General features: G+C 31.3%; 2 protein-coding genes across 3 annotated transcripts in view; one reads left to right on the top strand and one right to left on the bottom strand.

The window, feature by feature from the left end:
* Window positions 1-15,706, bottom strand: part of LOC126734465 (hemocyte protein-glutamine gamma-glutamyltransferase-like) — a 32,600-nt gene extending 16,894 nt beyond the window's left edge. Inside the window, exons 1-4 of one of the 2 annotated variants that reach the window (XM_050438108.1) lie at window positions 15,541-15,706; window positions 2,507-2,715; window positions 2,180-2,406; window positions 1,851-2,120 (exon numbers count right to left, since the gene is read on the bottom strand). In XM_050438108.1, the coding sequence (XP_050294065.1) occupies window positions 1,851-2,120; window positions 2,180-2,406; window positions 2,507-2,708 (699 nt within the window). In that variant the 5' untranslated portion in view covers window positions 2,709-2,715; window positions 15,541-15,706. Of the gene's footprint in view, window positions 1-1,850; window positions 2,121-2,179; window positions 2,407-2,506; window positions 2,716-6,803; window positions 6,970-15,540 lie in introns of those variants that run through there. The other variant, XM_050438109.1, reaches the window with a different exon arrangement.
* LOC126734471 (cyclin-dependent kinase-like 4) overlaps window positions 10,437-21,398 on the top strand; it is a 102,053-nt gene continuing 91,091 nt past the window's right edge. Inside the window, exons 1-2 of the mRNA XM_050438118.1 lie at window positions 10,437-10,642; window positions 10,810-10,990. Of these exons, the coding sequence (XP_050294075.1) occupies window positions 10,878-10,990 (113 nt within the window). The 5' untranslated portion in view covers window positions 10,437-10,642; window positions 10,810-10,877. The remainder of the gene's footprint in view (window positions 10,643-10,809; window positions 10,991-21,398) is intronic.

Raw genomic sequence — 21,398 nt, 5'->3', positions numbered from 1 at the left:
AAACAGTACATTTAGTTCAAGCAAATTATTTATTTTTTTAAGTAAAGAATGTGTACCGTGATTTGCGAGAAAAAAAGTATCTTCAAATTTTTTGCAAAAATCTTTGCAATCTTATAACTTTGTATGTGTATTTATTTCACTTATATTTTTTGCGAAACCTACCTAATAGGTACAAAAAAACACCGCAATACCTTAGATTTTTAAGGCGTTTAAAAAGCAGGCGATTTATTATTGTTAAAACTGTCAGTTTGACGCGTGCAATTTTAGTTAAAACAGTGAGTTAATAAAATGGTGAAATTATTTCTATTCTTTCGGCTAGCGTATAGCCGAAAGAATAGAAATAATTTTCTTTTATGGAGCTCAAGATCGGTGTGCTCGCAGAACCGCGAGAGCATTTAATGAAAGGTATCAAGATAAAAACGTGAGCCATAAATACGTTGTCGATGAAGCATACCAAGTTGAAGTACTAGGACAATTTGCTATGGATCCAACTTTGTCTATACCAAAGGCCGCAAAACTAACAAATATTTCCACTGGTTCCGTACATAAAGTTTAAAAAAAAAAGTTCTTCCGTTATAAAATTCATATTCTTCATGAACTCGGAGAAGATGATTTTGATAGGAGAATTCAATTTTGTGAAGTGATGTGCCAGCGAATTGACGACGATCCCCATTTATTGAAGAACATTTGCTTCAGTGACGAATCGACCTTTTTTTAAATGGCCTGGTGAACAAACATAACTGTAGATACTGGGATAATGAAAATCCGCATGTTTTTCAGGAAGGCCATACCCAATATCCTTAAAAAATTAATGTTTGGGCAGGAATTTATGGGAATGAAATAATAATGGAAAATTAGGCACATATATGGCTTATAACTAAGAACCAAGAATCGATCCCTGTGGAACTTCGATTAATAATTCTAAAAAAACTTACGACAAATGACAGACGACAGCTTACTCTCGAAATGACCAAAAGCTTGGTATGAGTTTGATTACTTCATCAGACAACCCAATAAAGTGAAGAATCGCTAAAAGAAGTGTACTATTTAAAGTATCGTATGCTTTATGGTCCAATAAAATAAGCACAGTAAAAATTCTGTGCTTTGATTTATTGTGATTTTTTTTACGTGATTTCCCTCGTTCAATGGATTTTAAAATATCGTATCGTCTGTGATTTTGCCTAAATTCTGATTGCCAATTAGGCAAGATCTTAAAATTTTTAGTGGTGTTTCTTAAATTGATCTTATTTTTTGCGAAAACGGAATTTTAAGTATTTATTACGTGAGTTATATACAGTAACATTTATGGTAAACATAGTTTAATTGTTAAAATATTACTTACTTAAAATTTTGTTAGTAAGTTAATACTCCTGTCGGTGTAGATTTTATTACTGTCTGTTATTTTTAAAATATCTAGTTTTAAAATTGCAGTAAAACTTAACTGTTGTTTGTAAGTTTATTATTATTTTTTTATTAGTTTTATAAAAAATATGCAATGTATTATTTAATGGAATTTTTGGAATTGACCATATAAAGTGGCAATTTTAAGAATTAGTAATAAGCGAAAAAATGAACACTAATATGCAGGACCAAAAGTAAATCGCAATTAAAGAGATCTACAGAAATAACGCTATAATAAAGCAGTATGTTAATCTGTAATACATGTGCTAAAACGATGAGACCTTTGATCCTTTGCTGAGGCTAAAATTGAGAACCAAATTTCTCAGTAATAAAGCCTGAAGTATTGATCTGTTTTATAATTAGATAAATAATTTTGGTTAAATGCACGTGATAAAAACACTTTTTAATATAACATTACATGTCAGTATTTACAACAGTATTAAGCTTACCAATGCGGAAAGTGACCTTGTAACCAGTACCGGGTTTCCTCGCTGGGAATGTGGCAGTTCAGACTTTTCCAGTAAAAAAATGCTGGCGGGCAAAACAGACTCATTAAATTGTCCGAAAACCCAATGTTTTCCTGTAGGTTGCTTGAACGTTCCGCACCAAATTTTTCCAGATTCATTAAGAACGTATTCTTGCCTTTCTACTTCGTTTTCCATATAAACCCCATCCAAAGGACACCAGGGATTGAACAGCACATAGATGTCATGAGGAATCTAAAATTAAAAAATAAATAAATAAAAATAAATGTGACACATTGCTTGCATATTATTACATCATAATCAACACGTCTCCCTTTAGTTCCAGCAATGTTGGTTTGTAAGGAACACTTCCAAATTCCTATAGGAGCATATGGGGAAATGTTGACTTGTACAGTAATGACGTTTCCTTGGATCGACTGGAGGCATATGGACCAATAGTTAAGTTCTTTTGGTAGGTGGCGCTTTTTGGCTGATATTGGTAGAATTACCCTAGTACCTTTTGATATGTTAGGTGTTGGGCCTAAATATGAGCATAAAATATTAATAAAGTATTAATATTATAATTTATATTTACTGATAATTTAATTTATTTTAATATTTAAGAGCTATTTCGAATATACCTATAGCAAATCTGACTCTAACTACATCTTGCTCAGGCATAAAGTCCCTGTCAAATCGTATAGCAAAAATAAAATTAGTCCCCCTTCGTAAAATCACACTTTCATCCTCTTCATTGTCTAAAAGCTGGTACATATCGGTATGGCTGATTTTCGCATTTTCTTTGGAATAAAACTCCGTTGCAATAGGAACGATTGGTTCCATGTTTTATCTGAAAATTTAATTTTGTTCAACCTATGAAATCAATTAAAATACAATTTTTTTTAAAATTACTAATGAAACACGTCTTATTTATTAGTGGTACTTCAAATCTTTCTAGAAAGGTCGTTCTGAGAACTTTGCCATTTTTTCTACTAAAAATTTCTTATATTGTGATTATTCTTGTTATTGTCTATTAAGTTTGCAACTACATTAGTAGACAGATAAAGATATTTATTTTGCCAAATCAAACAAAACGCTTAAAAATTTATTAGTCGAAAGAAAAACTCTTCAATCAATTTCTGAAAACTTGAGGACAGGAAAGTGATAGTAATAATCAAACAAATGATATTATTTTATCGAATAATCATTAAAGAATGGCAATAAAGGCAGAAATAATTCGATTCATTGATAGCTTCATTTTGAAACATTTCACTTTAAAAATTTAATAGTTGCGATAATATTAATGATATAGTATATTCTGATGGCAATGGAAATTGACTGACCATCATTTATAGTAAAGGTTCTGAGTGACATATTAGTAAAGGTTCGTCAAAAACATAATACAAAATTCCATTTAAAAAATATTCTGACTATGGGATTTTTGTTAATATACTTAATAAGACATTAATAATTAGATTTAAGTAAATCATAGTTGAAATAAAATCATAATCAAAATAAAAATTGTTGAATTTTAGTTGCTGCTGGAATTTCTTCACTATAGCAATAATCGGCTCGAGGCTAGTGTTTCTTCTATAGACTATATTAATCTCAGTGCGAGTTTGTCTCCAATTTACACAATATATTCAAGTCGCATTAAAAGCATACAAATGTATGAGCTGTCTTGTGACGTAAATCATACGTATAGTCTACAGATTTATTGTAGTATCGAACAACTTTTTAATTCTTGTCTCATATTATACAGAGAAATATTACGCAAATCTTTTTTTGGCTGTTAATATAACTACTATGTTTATTTGACTATTTAGCCACTGCCATACAGAGTTAAAAAGGAGGTAGATTTCATGCATTTGATTCTCCATATTAAAAATTCTTGTGCAAAAATTTTTTGAAAAATTGTGACATAACGAGATCTGCAATAGTACTTCTTCGAAATCTACCTAACAGAGTTTGTCATCAGATAAAAAAAAAAATTGCTCTTATGCGGTTTTCAGTTATCTTTACGATGTTGACTATTATTGTCTTATACTTTTCATTACAAAAACTTTAACAACCTCCTAATTCATTTCCATTGTCAATTTATTTATCAGTTCAATTTTTAAAATTCAGTGTCTATCATTATGCGTCATCTAAAAAACAATTACAATTACAATTATAATTCACAATATATCAAAAAATCTTGACTGCTTAGCAATAATTTTTATTGTTGTTAAGGTTCCAATAAAGTGGAGTAGGTACAGAAATGAATAAATTATCAAGTTTAATATGCGATCTAGTCTAGAAAGCCATGAAGCTGTCAGATAAACATTAAAAATAAACACGCTCATACTTGAAACAATGCAGTTGCACTCAGTTATTTATCTGCATCAGAAGAACTCATAAATACATTTGAAACATTTTGCAATCGCATGGTTATAACAGAAGCTATTAACTTTCACTCTCACTAATTATAGCTTGAGATGGATGAAACAAACATCGCCAATGCACGAGTCATTCCAAAATATAGATCAGTAAAGTATTGGTAGGTACATAGAATGGAGAACTGTGAATAGACATTTTTCATAGTTGCATTGGCTAGCTTAAACATTTTGGATTGAGCCTAGCATCTACACAGGGGGCAGAGAGGATATTTAATTTATTCCATGTTGCCAGTAGTTACTCAATTTAAACAGGAGAAAATAAAGTGATATAGAAATTATCGTAATTAATAAAAACTGAATTGTATTCTTTATTATGAAGCAAAAGAAAAAGTGAAATTTGTTTAATAACCAAACAATTTGGTACTATGTATATTTAAACTAATCACAAATAATAATTAATATTTTTAATTTGGTTTTTTAAATGGCCAAATATCGCACAGAACCGCAACGCTGTTAATTTTGCCCGGAGTCTCTAGATAAAGGTATTTGGCAACTGCGCTCGACCGGCGCGGCGCGGCGGCTCGTTGTTTACGTTTGGATAATGTATTGTATAGGATAACCTTTTGTATAGTATTATTAGTCTTTGAAATGATTTAGGTGTATTATTTATTAATAATAAAATTAAAAATGTCTTTTGTGCTGAAAAATGATAAAGAAATCTAAAGTAGGTTACATATTGACAAAAAAAATTCATTCATTATCAGTTGCTGCCAGCATTCGGTCGAAACTCACTTAGTTTAAAATCTATGTCTTTTAATTTTCCTATCTTAGACTCTATGGGTTCTAACACTTCTTCCTTTGTAGTGACTTCATCTATAATTTTTACGTGTATTGTTTGTGGAATCTCTGGTCTTAGACCCTTAACAGTGGTGTGGGCCTCTCCAACTCTCTTCTTTATAGCCTTTTGTAGGGCAAGAGTCTCTGTTTTTTTTCGGTAATAATAAGTACTGATCCATCCTTTGTTTGGCGTACACTCCTTATGATATCCCTAATTTTCGGGTCCGTAATTGCCTTTTTTATTTCTACCTTCTTATTCACTACCAGTGTGTGCAGCACTACATAGTAATGCCTTCCTTATTTCTTTCTTCAGTTAAGGTTTTCCTCGTATTGCCCTCCATGCTTTTTTGAGTTGTGGTGTAGATTATTACCGTTGTCTCGGTCTAGTAGAACACCGCTTCCACCAGTTTTTGTGAAGTTTTTTGTAATGTCATTGATTTTACGTGGTGTAGTGCAATACATTTATGCCCGATATAGTCTTCTTTTAGTCTTTGAAGGCGTGCCCATATGGTTTCTTCTTCAGTTATTTTGATTTTGACCACCTCCTGTTCTTCAGTCTTAATATCTCCATTATCGGCTTTGTATTTGGTAGTCCGATACAGTGTACCAGTCGTCTTTTATCTCTGCTAGTTGGGGCAATTTAAATTGGTAAGTTATTTGAATACTTTCTTCCTCGTCTTCTGGCTCCACGAAGATATAAGAAGGTGAAGATGTAATCATCGATAAGCCCGTATCTCCTAAAATTTCCAAGGCATTTTAAGAATTTTTTGTCCAGATGTTAAAAATCAATAACTAAATTGATTTACAAAGTTTACAAAGGTCTAAAAACTTAGGTTTTTTTGTGATAAAATAATTATGAATAGCCTGCTGGCAAACGACATAATATGCTGCGTTCTCAATTTGGTTGCTGGATATCGATCGAACGCTAATTTCACACATATGCAAAATTAACTTTTTAATTCTAAAAAAGTTTGTTGATTAGTCTCAAAGTATATATTACTAGTTAGCAAATAAAAGAAAATATTGAAGAGTAAATTTTTAGCTGTTACAAAATAAAAAATTATTCAGTGGATTAAGAAAAATATATATTATACTAAAAATTGGAAAATCAAGTTGACATTATTGTCTGAAAAATGGTGAACTCATACACCTCGCCTATGTTTTGCAGCTATAAGCTTATTTTAGGCATTCAATTTGAGTGATTCAGTTATGAGTCTCACGAATGTGCAAGTTTGCCATAATTTACCCAACTGTATACTTCTATGGTTTACGATGACATTCCAATCATAAGACTCAATATTAAATCACAAACGCCTCCTTTCTACCGCATGGGATATACGCGATACACATTGCGTTAAAAACGGATATGAAGTAAGAAAAATTCCAAAATTTAATTGCTTCGAGACTCCCTTCGTAAAATAATATCTTCATTCAGAATTATTTGTGGTCTTGATGCAGAAAATTATTTGCGAGAGTCAGTATAACGTAAATATTGAAGGCATCCATATTTTGAAAGTGGTGTAGAAAAAAATTCGACAAATTTTATACAAATATTCGGCAGTATAATGATAAGTTTATCAATTATTACGGAATGTCTAAAAAAATAATTTGGCGAATCGTTAACTGTGTTATAAATATAAAATAATTTAGGTGAAAATAACTAAAAACGCGCGTTACTACCGGAACGTGTATCGCGATACATTTAGGTCCATCTAGGACCAACCTGTCGTCCGTGGTCCGTCGTCCGTTGCTACTGCAGCAAGCTGCGTTTCTCTTCCGTCTATGCGGTGCAAACATATCGTGTATCGCCTCCTATTTAAACCTATGTGTTGTCGTTCCAATGCGGTACCGCTGCGTTTCTACCGCATCCGTTAAAACCGGATCGTGTATACTCGCACTTAGAAACACTCCAGTTTAGGGAAATATTGATGTTTTCTTTGGGCTTGTTTAAAAATTTAGTTTCGAAGAACTCTTCTAGAAAATCCTAAGTTACTTTCTATTATTTTTCTTTTCTCATTGTTGTCCACTTAAAAACCTCTAACTTTTACTTAGTAAATACCGGTTAAGCAAAGTATCTTTTATTTATTTAATCAATACACGGGATCAACCCCATTACAAAAAATATATACATATATTTATGAAAAAGAAATAAAAGCTAGACTACCTAACCACTAATTAATAATTAACAATAATTATCGGACTTAATCGTAATACCAAGGATAACTAAACTGTTTTACAAGTAGTAATAATAATCTCTCACAATCTGAACAATTAACAATGCAAAATTAGCTAAGAAAAAACAAAATGTTTATTTGAAAATGTTTATTTATAAACGAATTATTAATCATGGAGCATAATTATTTTAAAAAACAAAATCCTACAAACTCTTAATAATACTCCTAAAATGCAATAAGAAAATTTCCAAAACTTCAATTCCAGTAGAGTTTACTAGCCTCAAAATTCTTTCGACAGGCGAGTGTATAGTTGGTACGATGATGAGGCAAAGAACACAATCGATTTACCCTCAGATTACGGTGTGGTATATTAAATGAAATTTTATTAGGTAGTTCGGGACAAATCACAAGGCCATTCAAAAGTTTATAAATAAACATTCAATCATTCTCAGTGCGTCTCTTAAGTAAACTTCGCATATTCAGCAAGTTCATTGCTTCATCATAACAATGGTAATTAGGAACAGAATGTGAAGGTTATAAAGGCAGAATCGTAGAAATTTATGTTGAACTCTCTCCAGTGCCAAAGAAATATTCATGTAAAGAGGAGACCAAATTATTGATCTATACTCCAACAAAGAGACAATAAGTGATATTTACAACCTTTTGCAAGTTTCAACCGACAGGTCTTTACAATTGCGCAGGACAAAACCAAGGACCTTAAATGCTTTAGTTATAATAGTATTCACATGGGTATTAAAATTCAATTGTACATCAAAAAAGATACCAAGGTCCTTTACTACTTCAGTGTACCTAAGATTAACATTATCAATAGTATAGGAGGAAATTACCTGTTTGTTTCTTTTGTAGAAACTAATGTAACTGCATTTACCCATATTCAAAGCCAAACTATTACCAACACACCATTCACAAAATCTATTCAGATCATCTTGCAAGAGAACCATATCTTGTTCTGAACTGATCACCCTATAAAACTTTAAATCAGCGGCAAATAACAAAAAATCAAGCCAAAATATCATTAATAAAAATATTGAACAACAGGAGAGAACAATGAGCATCCTGTGGAACCCTAGAGCTCACACTAATAAGATATGACCTAGCATCACCCATTCGTACCTGCTGAAATCTGTCAGAAATAAAACTCGCAAACCAGGCCACCAAACAATCTGAAAAGCCAAAAAGGCTTAATTTTTCTAGTAATAAGCTAAGGTTGACACTGTCAAATGCCTTGGCAAAGTCTGTATATATTACATCCACTTGTTAACCCCTCTCCAAAGCATTTAACAGAGCACACTGATACAACCACAAACCTGTAATAGCAGACTTGCCACGACTGAAGCCATACTCAACAGAAGTTCTTTGCAATAAAAATTAATTTGGTCATAAATAAGACTGTCCCGAAGTTTTGGAATAGCAGTACTGTACGCACACACTCCCGTAATTGATCATTTCATTAGCAGAACTACATTTGAATATAGGCGTAATAAAACCGAGTTTCCACTGGGATGGAAAAACTGTCAAGTCTAATGACCTATTGAATAAAATAAAGAGGGGATAAGAGAGGGCACATACACATTTTCTCAAAAAATAATTGGGTATACCATCAGAGCCAGCACTAAGTTTAAGGTACTCCTTAAATTTATTGCTGGCTCTGATTGAAAGATCTTCTGATCAAAAATCCAATATTCAACAGATAATTTCGGATTTGGAATTGTCATGTGTACACCAGCCTGCCGAGAAGGTAAGACATTATTATCTCCATTATAGACAGTAGAAAAAAACTTGGCAAACCCCTCTGCAATTTGTTCACAACCTGCAAACTTCCCATTATTACAGGTCATCAAATCAGGAAGCCTATTTGTTACTATCCTGTTATTAAACTTAAACCAAAAACTTTTGGGGTTTGTATAAAGTAAAGTTTTGGTAACAGGTCTCCGTTAGAGTTTTGCACCTAGCTCTAGTAATCTTAATTTGTAGGTCTCTGTGAATCGCAGGTATATACAAGAGTAAAAGAACCACTCTGCTAGGGAGACATGGAATAAATAGTCCGTACAAATAAAACATTGTCCACGTAGTGACTTTACATCCGACTTTTCTAACGGCTATCCTATCTGAAAACATACTTAATTAAGTGCAGCGGAGTCTTTTCTTTCAGAATTCTTTCTATTTTTTTTTTTTTTTAGTTTAAATCTTCTGTTATAAATATGTCCCTTAAACGTTTTTTTTATCTTTTATAAACAATATATTATGAGTCCTATGACTAACCTTAACCCTACAGATGCACTGTTTTAAATAAGCTTTAGACAGGTGACTAAAGCATTACAGAGATCAACATTTTTTGGTCAACGAGATTTATTCTTGAAATTTTTATTATCAGAGAAGCGTGCCTACAAAATAATACCGCACAATCAACAGACATGGAAAAATTATGTAACGTATTGCATATTGGTTTTGATAACTTTCATTCTAAAATATAAAAAATAACTATTATGGTTAATTTTATAAACCACTATGTATGCTATACATTCAGCACTATATATATTTTATATTTTTTCAGTTAGACAAAAATGTGTGTCGCATAATACGAATAATTAATATTTTATACATAACTAATACTATATCCTTATAAATGGTTGTGTAAAACTGAATCTGCTTAAACTTTAATATATTCCCGACAGCTTTTGTTTTTTATATTATGATATACTTATATGGCAAAAAACATTTTTTCATCTATGTATTTAACGAATGAATAAATGTCGTAATATATGTGTTCTGAAAACTCGAGTCAATTGGCTTTTAGTTTTCCATTTCTCAGTCAAGTAGGAAAAACGCATGAGAGACAGTACGAATCATACAGATATTATGAAATTAAAAATAGAAATACATATTTTGTCATGAATTTATCGTCACGCATTTAGTCTAATTGACAGCAGAGCTATTCGATTTCTATAAATAAAAGGCAAATTATTTGGCTCAGTTAGTAACAATATTTAATTGTATTGGTCCAGGCATTGATGTGAGTCTCATAACATGCTTTAAAAAATATGTTCATATTTTGTTTAGCTTTCAAAAATTACACGGCTCACGAAAAATATTCGTTTCTTGCCCTTAGGTTTCATTTACAGCTAATTGTACAAAAAAAACGACCAAAATATTTTATTATACTATAAATAATAATACTTCTGTTGTATACTAATTATAATAATATAAATAAGTAGTAATAATAATACTTATTTTTGTAATATAAATATTATGTATAAATAGTATACTGCGATATAAATGTAAGGTTTTTACATTCAGTGATCATAGTGCGTCCAGATGGCACTTAGGTGATAAATAATACACGGTGTTTTGTACAAATCTAGAAAAAGTTAAGTATCGTCGAGGAATTGCGAAATTTCTAAAAACGTGTATATCAACTTTTTCCTCAAAGCTTACGAAGAACTAAGATAAGCTATGGATTTTGTATGTCGCTTGTAGTACCTATAGCGGAGGCAAAACAACAAACTAATTAAATTGTATTTATATTTATTTTAGATTGGTATCGAGGTGAAGGAAGGTCTTTGAAATTCGGGGTACCAATATTTTGGCCAGAACCAAACGACATGAAAGAGATAAGTGAGGAGAACGTTTCCATCAAGACATTCATCCAACATCAAAATCTAAAGAAATCTTCACCCAGTCCAGTGTTGATATTCCCAACATATAGAACAATTCTGTGAGTATACAGTGCATTAGTTGTTTTAAATGCTCAAGTTAAGATTTAAAAAAAAAAAATGTAAAGTTGCAAAGATATGTTCCCCAAGTAGGTAAGGCTAATGAATTTTAAATTAATTGTGATATTATGTGTACCTACTATTTTATATGATAATCTATGTTTCTAAATTTAAAAAAAAAATACTAAGGAACTAATTATAAATCCATTGTTAAGAGCCATTTCTTTAATAATGTTAAGGTTTTTTTGGAAAGAAATCCTGGTTAAAGGTATTCTAAAAAGTCTGTAGAAAAAAGGATTGAACGTAACATATTTATGTGACTGTGTTAAATTGTAAAAGAACTGAGTTATGTTATCTGTAGAGGATTTTTATAAATGTGAAATGAGTTTTCTTTCATTTTTTTTCAATTGTGATCTTTATTTGGGAGTATATTATTTACATATAATATACATTTTCTTAGATTCATTAATTCCATTCCACACCACACACAAATCGTCCACGTATCTGTTGTAAAATATAATGATCAATCTACTATTATATAATCTGTGAATTTAGTATTCATAATTTTAAACTCACGATTTTGCATAAACACTTTACTTAGGAGATGAGAGAGAAAGAACCCATAGCTAAACCACTCAGCGCTTCAAAAATCGACCATCAAATTTTAAGTTTAAGTCCATTAAGTTTAAAAATCTTGTCGATTACAATGTTTGATAAATATGTCTTATTTAAGAAAATATGAACTATAGGATATAAATATGAAGATTGTTGCTGGCAGTTTCTGCCTTTAGGACCTGTTTTTGCCGGAACATGGTGTTTTATGAGTCATTTCATGGGAAAATTGGATTTGCTGGACAAGTACGACATTTGACCCATATTTAACCTTGAACTCACTTATCTTTAATAACTTAAATCTTTCTTCTCCTCGTTGCTAGGATAGTTGTTATGCCGATAGTTAAAATGCTGAAGGCGAAAAAGAAAGAAATGGCGCATACAACCAAATTAATGAAGTCCTTTCTAACGATATGAGAAGCGCTTTTGCATTTGAATCAGAAGTTGCTTCGTTAAATTCTTTTAGATTTTATTAATTTTTTTTTCAGTTCATCGTATTGTTCAACTTCAGTTATTTGTTTTTTTTTATGATATTGTAGCGGTATAAATGTGTCCCTGTATAAATTTTCATATTTTAATACCAACTTAAGTTTTAAATTTTTATGGTATGTCACAAGTGGTATATTTTAAGAAATATTTATTGACAAGTGAAGTTGTCACTTATAATTTACGCAAACCTGAGGTTGTTTTAATTTTAATATATCTCATGATGTCCGGTTAGGCGAAACATAATAATCTGAATTATAACATTTGATTACATACTTGTGAGGCCTTGCATTACCTTTGTTGTAAGTATTCAAACATAAGTCTCTTTGTTAGTTACACTACCGCTGTGTAGTGTAATACACACTACCGCTAACACCTTGAATATCAGTTGTTCTTCGTCATTCCGGAATGATGCTAATGAATACATCGCAGGACATCTTTGGAGACGACTAAGAGATTAGCGAAACTTGTCGAACCATGGTCTACCGAGTATATAGGGAGCCATGTCGACGCTGGGAGGTAGTTGACGGTGTAAATAAATATTTCTAGTAGTCGATAATTATTTCGATATTTAAATGTTATTGTTTTTTTTATATAATACATTCGAGTTTTATTTTAACATCTTTATAACTTTTTATTATTTCAATAACTATGTACACTGTGTCCCAATTTGGTTGTATTTGCAGGTTATCTCTGTTATTTTTAAAGATAGAGATGTGCGGTTTTCGCGAACCTGTGTCACTTTTTTGTAAAACTTTTATTGCCGTAAACAGAATTGAGATACCTTTTTTTGTTTCTGAGATACAGGGTGAAATTGAAAATTTTCACTTTTTGACGACTTGCTCTATCTCACGAACCATATAAGTTATAAAAAAAGTAAAAACTGCTATGGATAGATAATTTTAAATAAAATTCAATGGCGTAGTCAAAAATTTTATTAAAGGCATTATTTAAGAGATATGACCCAAACTTGCATTTTTTTAAATGGAACACCCTGTATTTTTTCATACCAATAAATTGCGCTATTTTTTCCGATTAAAATGATATATGGTATCTTAAGTCATGATAAATGGCCAAAACATGCAAAAAAAACAAATCATAGCGAAAAAAACATTAGTTGGCCATGAAACAGAAAGAATTGAAGTTACAACAAAACTATATTTTGTAAAAGTTGTTAAATGAGCAACTATTCTTAATATAAGCAGATATGAAAAAATTGATGCAAATATTTTCGAATTGCAACAAAAATTATTGGTGACAGAGTCAAGAGTGTAAACCTATAACAATGAATCTTAAAAAGCATTGCCATACATTCTGATTAAGTAGGTTGACTAAACTAAACTATTCTTGGGTGAAACTTGTGAAGTAAAACTTGGTTGGTAAATTAGTTATTTCGAAGTAAAATTTTGTAACATAGTTTTAAACCAACCTTTTTTCTTGCGGTTGTCATTATTGCTGACTTTTCAGCTCTAACCAAAGCACCAAAATAAAAGTATTTAAGCATTACTGTGGCGTGATTTTCGATCGAGAATTAATTTCTGTTGATGGTAAATTTAGTATAGTCAATAAAATAAAAAAGTTTGAACATAGATGTAACCGTTTTAAAAATAAGTACTATAGCTAATTTGATCCGGAAGAATGTCTACAACATTGTAGCCAGAAAAGTAAATATGTTCATAGTAAATTGCAAAAGTAATAAATAATAAAAGATTTAAAAAAACTTATGTTTTGTTTTCCGTTAGAAGCAGGTAATTTGGACTCTGGACTCCCGGAGTTCTATGTTTATTACTTATAATTGTAATTTAACCCGTGACTGGTGGGGTGGTGTTTCTCAAACGCCAACAATTCTAACAATCTTCACAACGTATTAAATAATGGTAGAAGGCCCGTGCCAGTCTGTGTAGCTTTCTTGGAGCTATTCATTAGCTCTAACACGTGTGACATTTTTCCCGTGTAGTTCTTCGTACCAGGCGGCACAACATAATTTCATATCTTTATTAGGCAATATTCGTCCTACAAATCAGCTAGGAAAATATTGTAGTAACATTTCTTTGTGAGAGTTGCTGTGTACTGAAGACATTTTGAATGAAATAATTCTCTGAAAAACGAATGAAAAGCTATTAGAAGTTAGGCAGAAATTGTCTAATCTAGATCGGCATGAGTACACTGATGTATACCTTGTAAAATTTAAAGCATTTTGGGACATTTTGATATACTCATCATTCTTTAAATCCAATAAAAATGATCTGGAAGCACTTTTCGCAACGGATGGAACAAGGCGTGATTTATTTCGATGTACTATTTCACTGAAGCGGGCCCTGGTTATTTTAGCTTACCTTCGTTTTGATAATGCTGCAGATTGAGATGAGCGAAAAAAGACTGATGGGACCGCTGCAATATCTTGGACTTTTATTACATTTATCAAGAACTGTCAAACATGTTACTATATTAGAGAATATGCTTGCATAGACGAAATGCTTGTCGGATTTAGACGACATTGCAGATTTAGGATGTACATGCCAAACAAGCCACTTTAGTATGACCTTAAAATCATGGCCTTAAACGATGCAAGGACACATTACCGCTTGAACGTCTATATTTATTCGGGAAAGGAGAGTGATGGAGATACACTTTCTGATGATGAAAGGAAATTGTCAAAACCAACTCAATCAGTATTACGCCTAGCTGCTCTAATTGTAAAAAGTGATTCCACTTACGTAGGCACTTTGAGGAAAAAAACCAAGTACCAAAGGCATTTCTTCCATCAAAAGTAGACCACTCACTATTTTATGGCTTTACTAACGAGTTCACTCTAGTTTCATACGTACCAAAGAAGTTCTTTGGATCTTTTCAATGACCACAATAAATGTACTTTTAAAAAGATATATTACATTATTCAAATTTTAAGATTTATAAGATTTTTTGTATGGTTAAATGACCCTAATGATTTACTCCGAATACATATACCGTTAAAAAAAAATCAGTTTGACTATTAAAAATGTGACTTGAAAAAGTAACTGTGTATACGTAGATTTATTAAAATGCGAGAAGAAATTGTGTATATATTTCATAAACTAATAGTATAGCGCTTTCGACTAATAAATAGCCATCTTCAGTGCTACGGGTTAAAATGTAACCCTGTCCCTAAAGGGGTCTGAACGTAAAACGTTAGGACAACTCATAGTATTTAAACAAACCCACGTCACAATTTGAAATTAGTAAAACTTATATAATCTAAAAAGAAAAACAATAACAATTAGTTAAAAGAGTATATATACACTATAAAAATATGTATTTTAAGAAAATAAAAAGGGTTTTTTTTGTTAAATTTTGACCCGTAGCAGTGTGATGGCTATTTATTAGCCGAAAGTGCTCTGCTATTAGTTTATGAAAAAATATACAGGATATACAAATTTCTAGATTAAAACTTTGTTAACGGTTAAAACTATTTTACCTGAATTATAGCTTGGTTATTTATAAAAACTTGATTTGCAAAACAAAAAAGACTGAACTTTGGCTCACTAAACTGACACAACCATACACCCGCGGACACAAACGCAATATAAATAAAAGATTTTCTGAATCGAGATTTTATAGCTTTTTTTTAAATCGCGCTTAGCCTCCGGGTTTTTATACAGTGAAATCATTCATTGAATTTTGGTTGGCGATATTACATTAACCCGAATTTACACGCCTTATCAATAATTTTGTAGATTACTGTATGGTGTCCGTGTCTGATGTAGATGTGCTTAGTTAATTATTATTTATGATAAAATATTAGTTTTTTATGTGCCAATTAAAGAAGTTTTATTGTTATAACATTTTAAACTTTTGGTAAAGGTAATTTAGAATTCATAAATCATGTTTAGGTTGAAGATATTAAGTAATGACTGTGATGGCCATGGTCAAATGCTTAGAGACTTAATGTTAATGTGAAGGCCATTTACAAATTGCCTGTGTATATACTATACTTTTTTACCTTTTTATATAACTTTTTCTATGTAAGTAATATTGTATACAGAGGTTATTAGAATATATGATGGGCAATCTCTTGGTAGCTTTCAAGAAAATAAAAGGAAAGTTTTAATGAAAATTTTTTTTTCAACCTTTATTGAAATTTTGTATGATAATAAAATATTTTCATCAGGATATATAGAAGAGGCAAGTAAAATGCAGTAATTTTATTTGTGTGGTTCAAATTTTTTCTATACTAAAAACCACCGGTTTCCCTTTACCTACTTGGCATCATATTAATTCATTTACGCTATATCTTGTAGAAGAAAATCTTTTAGATATATTTTAATCTAACATAATAAATAATTCTGTAATGCTACCCCAATTGAATAAAACCGTTCATTTTCTTGATTTTGACTAAGATTATCTTTTTTAAGATTCTAAAAAACATTATTTATCCTTTTATTATACCTACAGATTGTAATAAGATGGTAAGCATGTAGAAATACTTCGTCCCTGGAAAGTAAATGTATTCAGATATATCTCCAATAGGTCTATTTTAAGGTGACTTTTCTACTGATCATCATACTAAAATTTCAGGTTATAAAAAGTATTTTAAAATTTATAAGAAAAACATGATTTTCAGAGGCGTTCTTTAGGGACTTTAAAACTCCGTAGGAAGGGGCTGTAAGTAACAATGTAATTAAAACTTTTTTTTTCTTGCAAGCTATACAAATTAGGGATACTCCAGATAGTCGGCGATAACCTGTAAATCATTAAATTGTTAAAAGTCTGAAAACCATTAATTCTTTTTAGCTTATAAATGAACCTTTAAACATAACTTTTATTACTTAAAACTATTTTTTTAATTTACAGAGCACACATTTGAGAAAATAATATATTTATAAGTGGTGTTCCTGATGGATGCATTTAAATTCCATTAATGGGGTGGAATTTCTCGATATGGCAATGATTCATTAGCATATTCAACCAAGTAAAAGTTGTTTAATTTTAAAACTAGACTGGGCTTAGCAACTATTCTAACAATATATAAAGTTTAAATTAATGCATTTAATTTATTTAATTAAGGTAAAACATTATGTAGATTGGATCACAGCTTACTCCCAATAAACTAAAAGTTATGACTTTCTGACTTTTTAACTATGTAGCCCTTCTTCGCATTTTCTTCTTTACTTTCTTTACTCAAATAGGTAATAGTTAATTTATCAAAAAGGTTTGTCTGCTATGCGTGAAATTAAAAGAAAGTTCGTTCGTTGAATAAAAAATCGTTGGTTTACTAAAGACCTAAATAAGTTTCATTATCACGTAGTCAGTTAGCTTTCTTTTCTAAAAAGAATATTTCGGAAATAAAAAATAAAAAGTCAAATGGAGATGATGAAATTTGAGTTTTTCCCGCTTACCTAAAATCTGCAATCGAAATTCCTTTATATAAGGGTGGTAATTCAAGCAAGCCATCCAATTTTCGTCCTTTAGTACCTACACTATTCAGAGGCTTTCAAAAGCTGGTTAAAAGAAGAACGTTCTTTTTTGTCAATTATTTCATTTAATAGGAAGTTTAATAGGAATATTTCATTTAATTTTCAGGAGGCCAGGGGTACTCATGATGCTGCCTACAGTTTTCTTGAGAATGTATATTTTAGATTGAATCAACTTAATTGAATAATGGCAGCGGTGTTCTGTGATCTATCCAAGGTTTTCGATTGTGTAAATCACCGAATACTGCTATTAAAACTCAAGAGATATGGCTTCTAGGACTGGTTGTTTCCTGGTGTCGATCTCCTCATCATTAGAAGTTAACTGTTGTGTCCTACATGGCTGTGTTTTGGATATTATTTTGTTCCAGTTATATATTAATGATCGATTTATTGTTTTTTTGAACATCTCTGGATGCTTCACCCTTTTCGCCGACGATACTTCAATACTATGGGTAGGACATAGAGATTGAGCGGGTGGAGCGAACCATAAATTATAATTTAACTATCATTAAAGAATGGTGCGACTGCAATCGCTTGTATTTAAATCTGAGCAAGACTCACTTGATGAGACTAAATTATCTCACGGATTTACTTTTTGTCGAAAATCTCCTTCTTCGGGTGCCTGTTGCTAGTTTCTTAGGAATCTTAGGAATCTTGATTGACTGTGATTTGCCTTTTAAGAAGCATATCCTGGCTTTAAGTAGGAAAGTCTCTTGCGATACTTTGCGGTGAGGAAAGTTAGGAAGGATTAGGGGTACCTACTAGAACTGTTTATTTGAGATACACCCTTTACTATTCAAAAGAGGACAGTGGCTCAAAGAGATTTCTGCAGAATGCGCTTTGTGGAACAGAAGATCTTGACGCTGACTTTTCTCTTAATTTTAAAAAGATCTAGCCTATTTTTAAATTTCGGATGATTCGTATTCGTATCAGGCTGCAAGGTCCAACATAGCATGTGACTCATCAGAATCTTAATTTACGCTTTCCGATTCCTAAGAGACCGACCTACATGACCAAAGAGTACTTTGGTGAAAAGGTTATTGTTATACAACGGTCGAAAATTTTCAATCATTTGTCTATTGGTTTAAGAGCTATTAATTCATTTAAGACTTTTAGACGATAGCTAATGAAGATTATTTTAAGCAGACCTTATTATAACTTGCAAGAGTTTTACCGGGATGTCCTTGAGGATATTGTTTGTGGGTAGTTTTTGGATTCCTGTCTTGTGAACTTTATCCTCAAGTTTTATTTTTATAGGTTTTTTAATTAGTTTTATAGTTTATAGTCTACCAATCAGTTTTACTACAATTTTGCGGAGGGTTGTTGGGTGGGGTCAGAAATAAAACAGAATCCTGTTTACTTAAATGTCGACGTTTCGACGTATATTAAGTCATCCTCAGGACACTGAAATGGATTCAAGTAAACACAGAGATAAAACAAAGTAATTTCAAGTACATAAAAAACACTATTAAAATAAATGTTCTTTACGTGTACAAAAATTAAAACAACAAAAAATAAAAACCACGACACAATTAAAATTACATTCAGGTACAATCCGTTAAAAAAAATTTTATAAAAAAAAATATAAAATTTATTTTGTATAGATCACACCTTTTACCTAAGTCTAGGTTTCTTTAGCTATAATTAAAGACTTAGGCTTACCTAATTATTAATAATTAATAATTACACCTCTTAAGGTGTAATCTATAAAAAATAAATTTAAATTTTTTATAAAAAGAAATTTTTTAATGGATTGTATCTAAATGTAATTTTAATTGTGTCGTGGTTTTTGTTTTAATTTTTGTACTCTGAATTTGTACTCTCTGTGATTACTTGAATCCATTTCAGTGTCCTGAGGATGACTTAATATAAATCGAAACGACGACATTTAAGTAAACAGATTTCTGTTTTATTTCTGACCCCACCCAACAACCCTCCGTAATATTGTAGTAAAACTGATTGGTAGAAAAAATGGAAGTTCACACACAACTTTCTCAAAAATTCGGTAATCTTCGGATATACTTACCAAGACTTTCAAGGTGCCGTAAAGCAACTTGGGACCCTTTTGTTTTTAATATTTATTAGTAATTTAAGTTATGCCTCAAATACAAGAAATCGATTATTTACTGATTATCTGAGAATATATTATTTTATAACTAATATTAATGATGATTCTCTTATGACTAATGTGTTGATTTACAAAATGAAATGAACGTGTCTTTGAAGTCAGGGTGGTTGCTTTAATGCCTGAGAACAGCTGGTATATTCGTAGCGATTTAGATCACTACACTACCCGCTTCCTAAGTTGATTTTGTCCCGCAATGATTCCGAAGATGGTTGATCTCGATATCGGCGGGAGGTTCTCCTCTTACAATAGGAATTCTGTAGAAGTAACAATCCATGCTTTCCTTTAGAGAACAACGTTAAACGAAAAAATGCAGCATACTAGAAGTTGAACGCCTATAAGGCTGAAGGCCACTTCTAACATGCTATGAACTATCCTCCAGTCCAAGTTATTGAATCCGCGTACCAGTTTAAAACTTTTTGAACTTTTTCCATATTTATCAGAGTTTATATTTTGTGTTTATGAATAAAATAAAAACAATGCTTAAATTTTCATTATGCAATACACATCATAATAAGCATTTTGAATAATTGTTATACTGTCTGAACTTTCACGTAATTTGCGAAAGGCCATTGTAAGTAATACCGATGCGTCCTTATATCAAAGTTAGACGCTTACTAATGTTGTACTGAAAAGTAACAACGTAGCAGGCGAACGAAATGCCTGCGTGTGCGTTGACATATTTCACCTTAAAACACCTCCCTATGCATAATGCTCGATTCCCCAATCTGTATATAATATGCGATAAACAAGTGCCTATACATCTATCTTATTTCTGAACTAGATTTATCTTGTACAAGATGCCTCTTATTTTTTAATGAGATACCTAATATTTGTCAACCCATCTTACGCTTCTCGCAATATAAATGCCTAGATATTCTACCTGCTTAAAAGCTAATGACATTTCGTCATCGAATTAAAAAATTGACATTTGGCAATATGGGTTTGTGAAAGGCAGATATAGATATGGTTAGTAAGTATAGTTAGTTAGTTAGTATACTTAGATGGTAGTAATATCTTATATGTATAACATTCACACGAATATTAGATATTACTACCACCCAGATCAACTAACCTAGTTACGATCACTGAATTTATCTCTGATTCATTTAATTCAAGTGGGTACATACCCGCCTAGCAACCGTGTGGTCCTGGTTTCGAGTCCCAGACTTGGCATGGGTATTAAGTGTGCGATTTAGTTGTTAGTTTAAAATTATCATAATTATATATAAAAAGAATGTCACTGGCTGAATGACTAAAAGTGTCCATGCCAAAAAAAAATCATTTAATTCAAATTCTCAAGTAAACGTGATATACACGGATTTTTCAAAGGGCTTTGGCCATCTTGACCGTGGCATTATTATAGTCTTAGTTAGTTGAGCACTTACTCTTTGACGTAAAGACGTACGAGGTGTCTCTTCTAGCATTTGCATTACTAAATTTTCTTTATTTTTGCCTGAAGGTTTGTTTTTTTTACTTTGCTTTTTTCTTACTTTATTTGTTTACTTTACCAAAATTCTCCTACGCTAAAAGATCAGACGTGTATCCATACCTCTACTAGGTTGTCGTCTTTCTGGATTATTATTCAAATATATTTCGATGATAGAGAATAAAACACTCCAACATATTATATTTTTCATAAATATAAAATAAAAAAAATAAAAAAATTAATTATACACACTTCATACTGACCATAAATTCCACTTTGACTCACTCTACTTTCTCGCTCATTTCTTA

This window comes from Anthonomus grandis, chromosome 3 (genome assembly GCF_022605725.1).
Source record: "Anthonomus grandis grandis chromosome 3, icAntGran1.3, whole genome shotgun sequence".
Taxonomy (NCBI): domain Eukaryota; kingdom Metazoa; phylum Arthropoda; class Insecta; order Coleoptera; family Curculionidae; genus Anthonomus; species Anthonomus grandis.
Note: the sequence above shows the minus strand (reverse complement) of the source record. Positions and strands in the feature narration are given on the sequence as shown.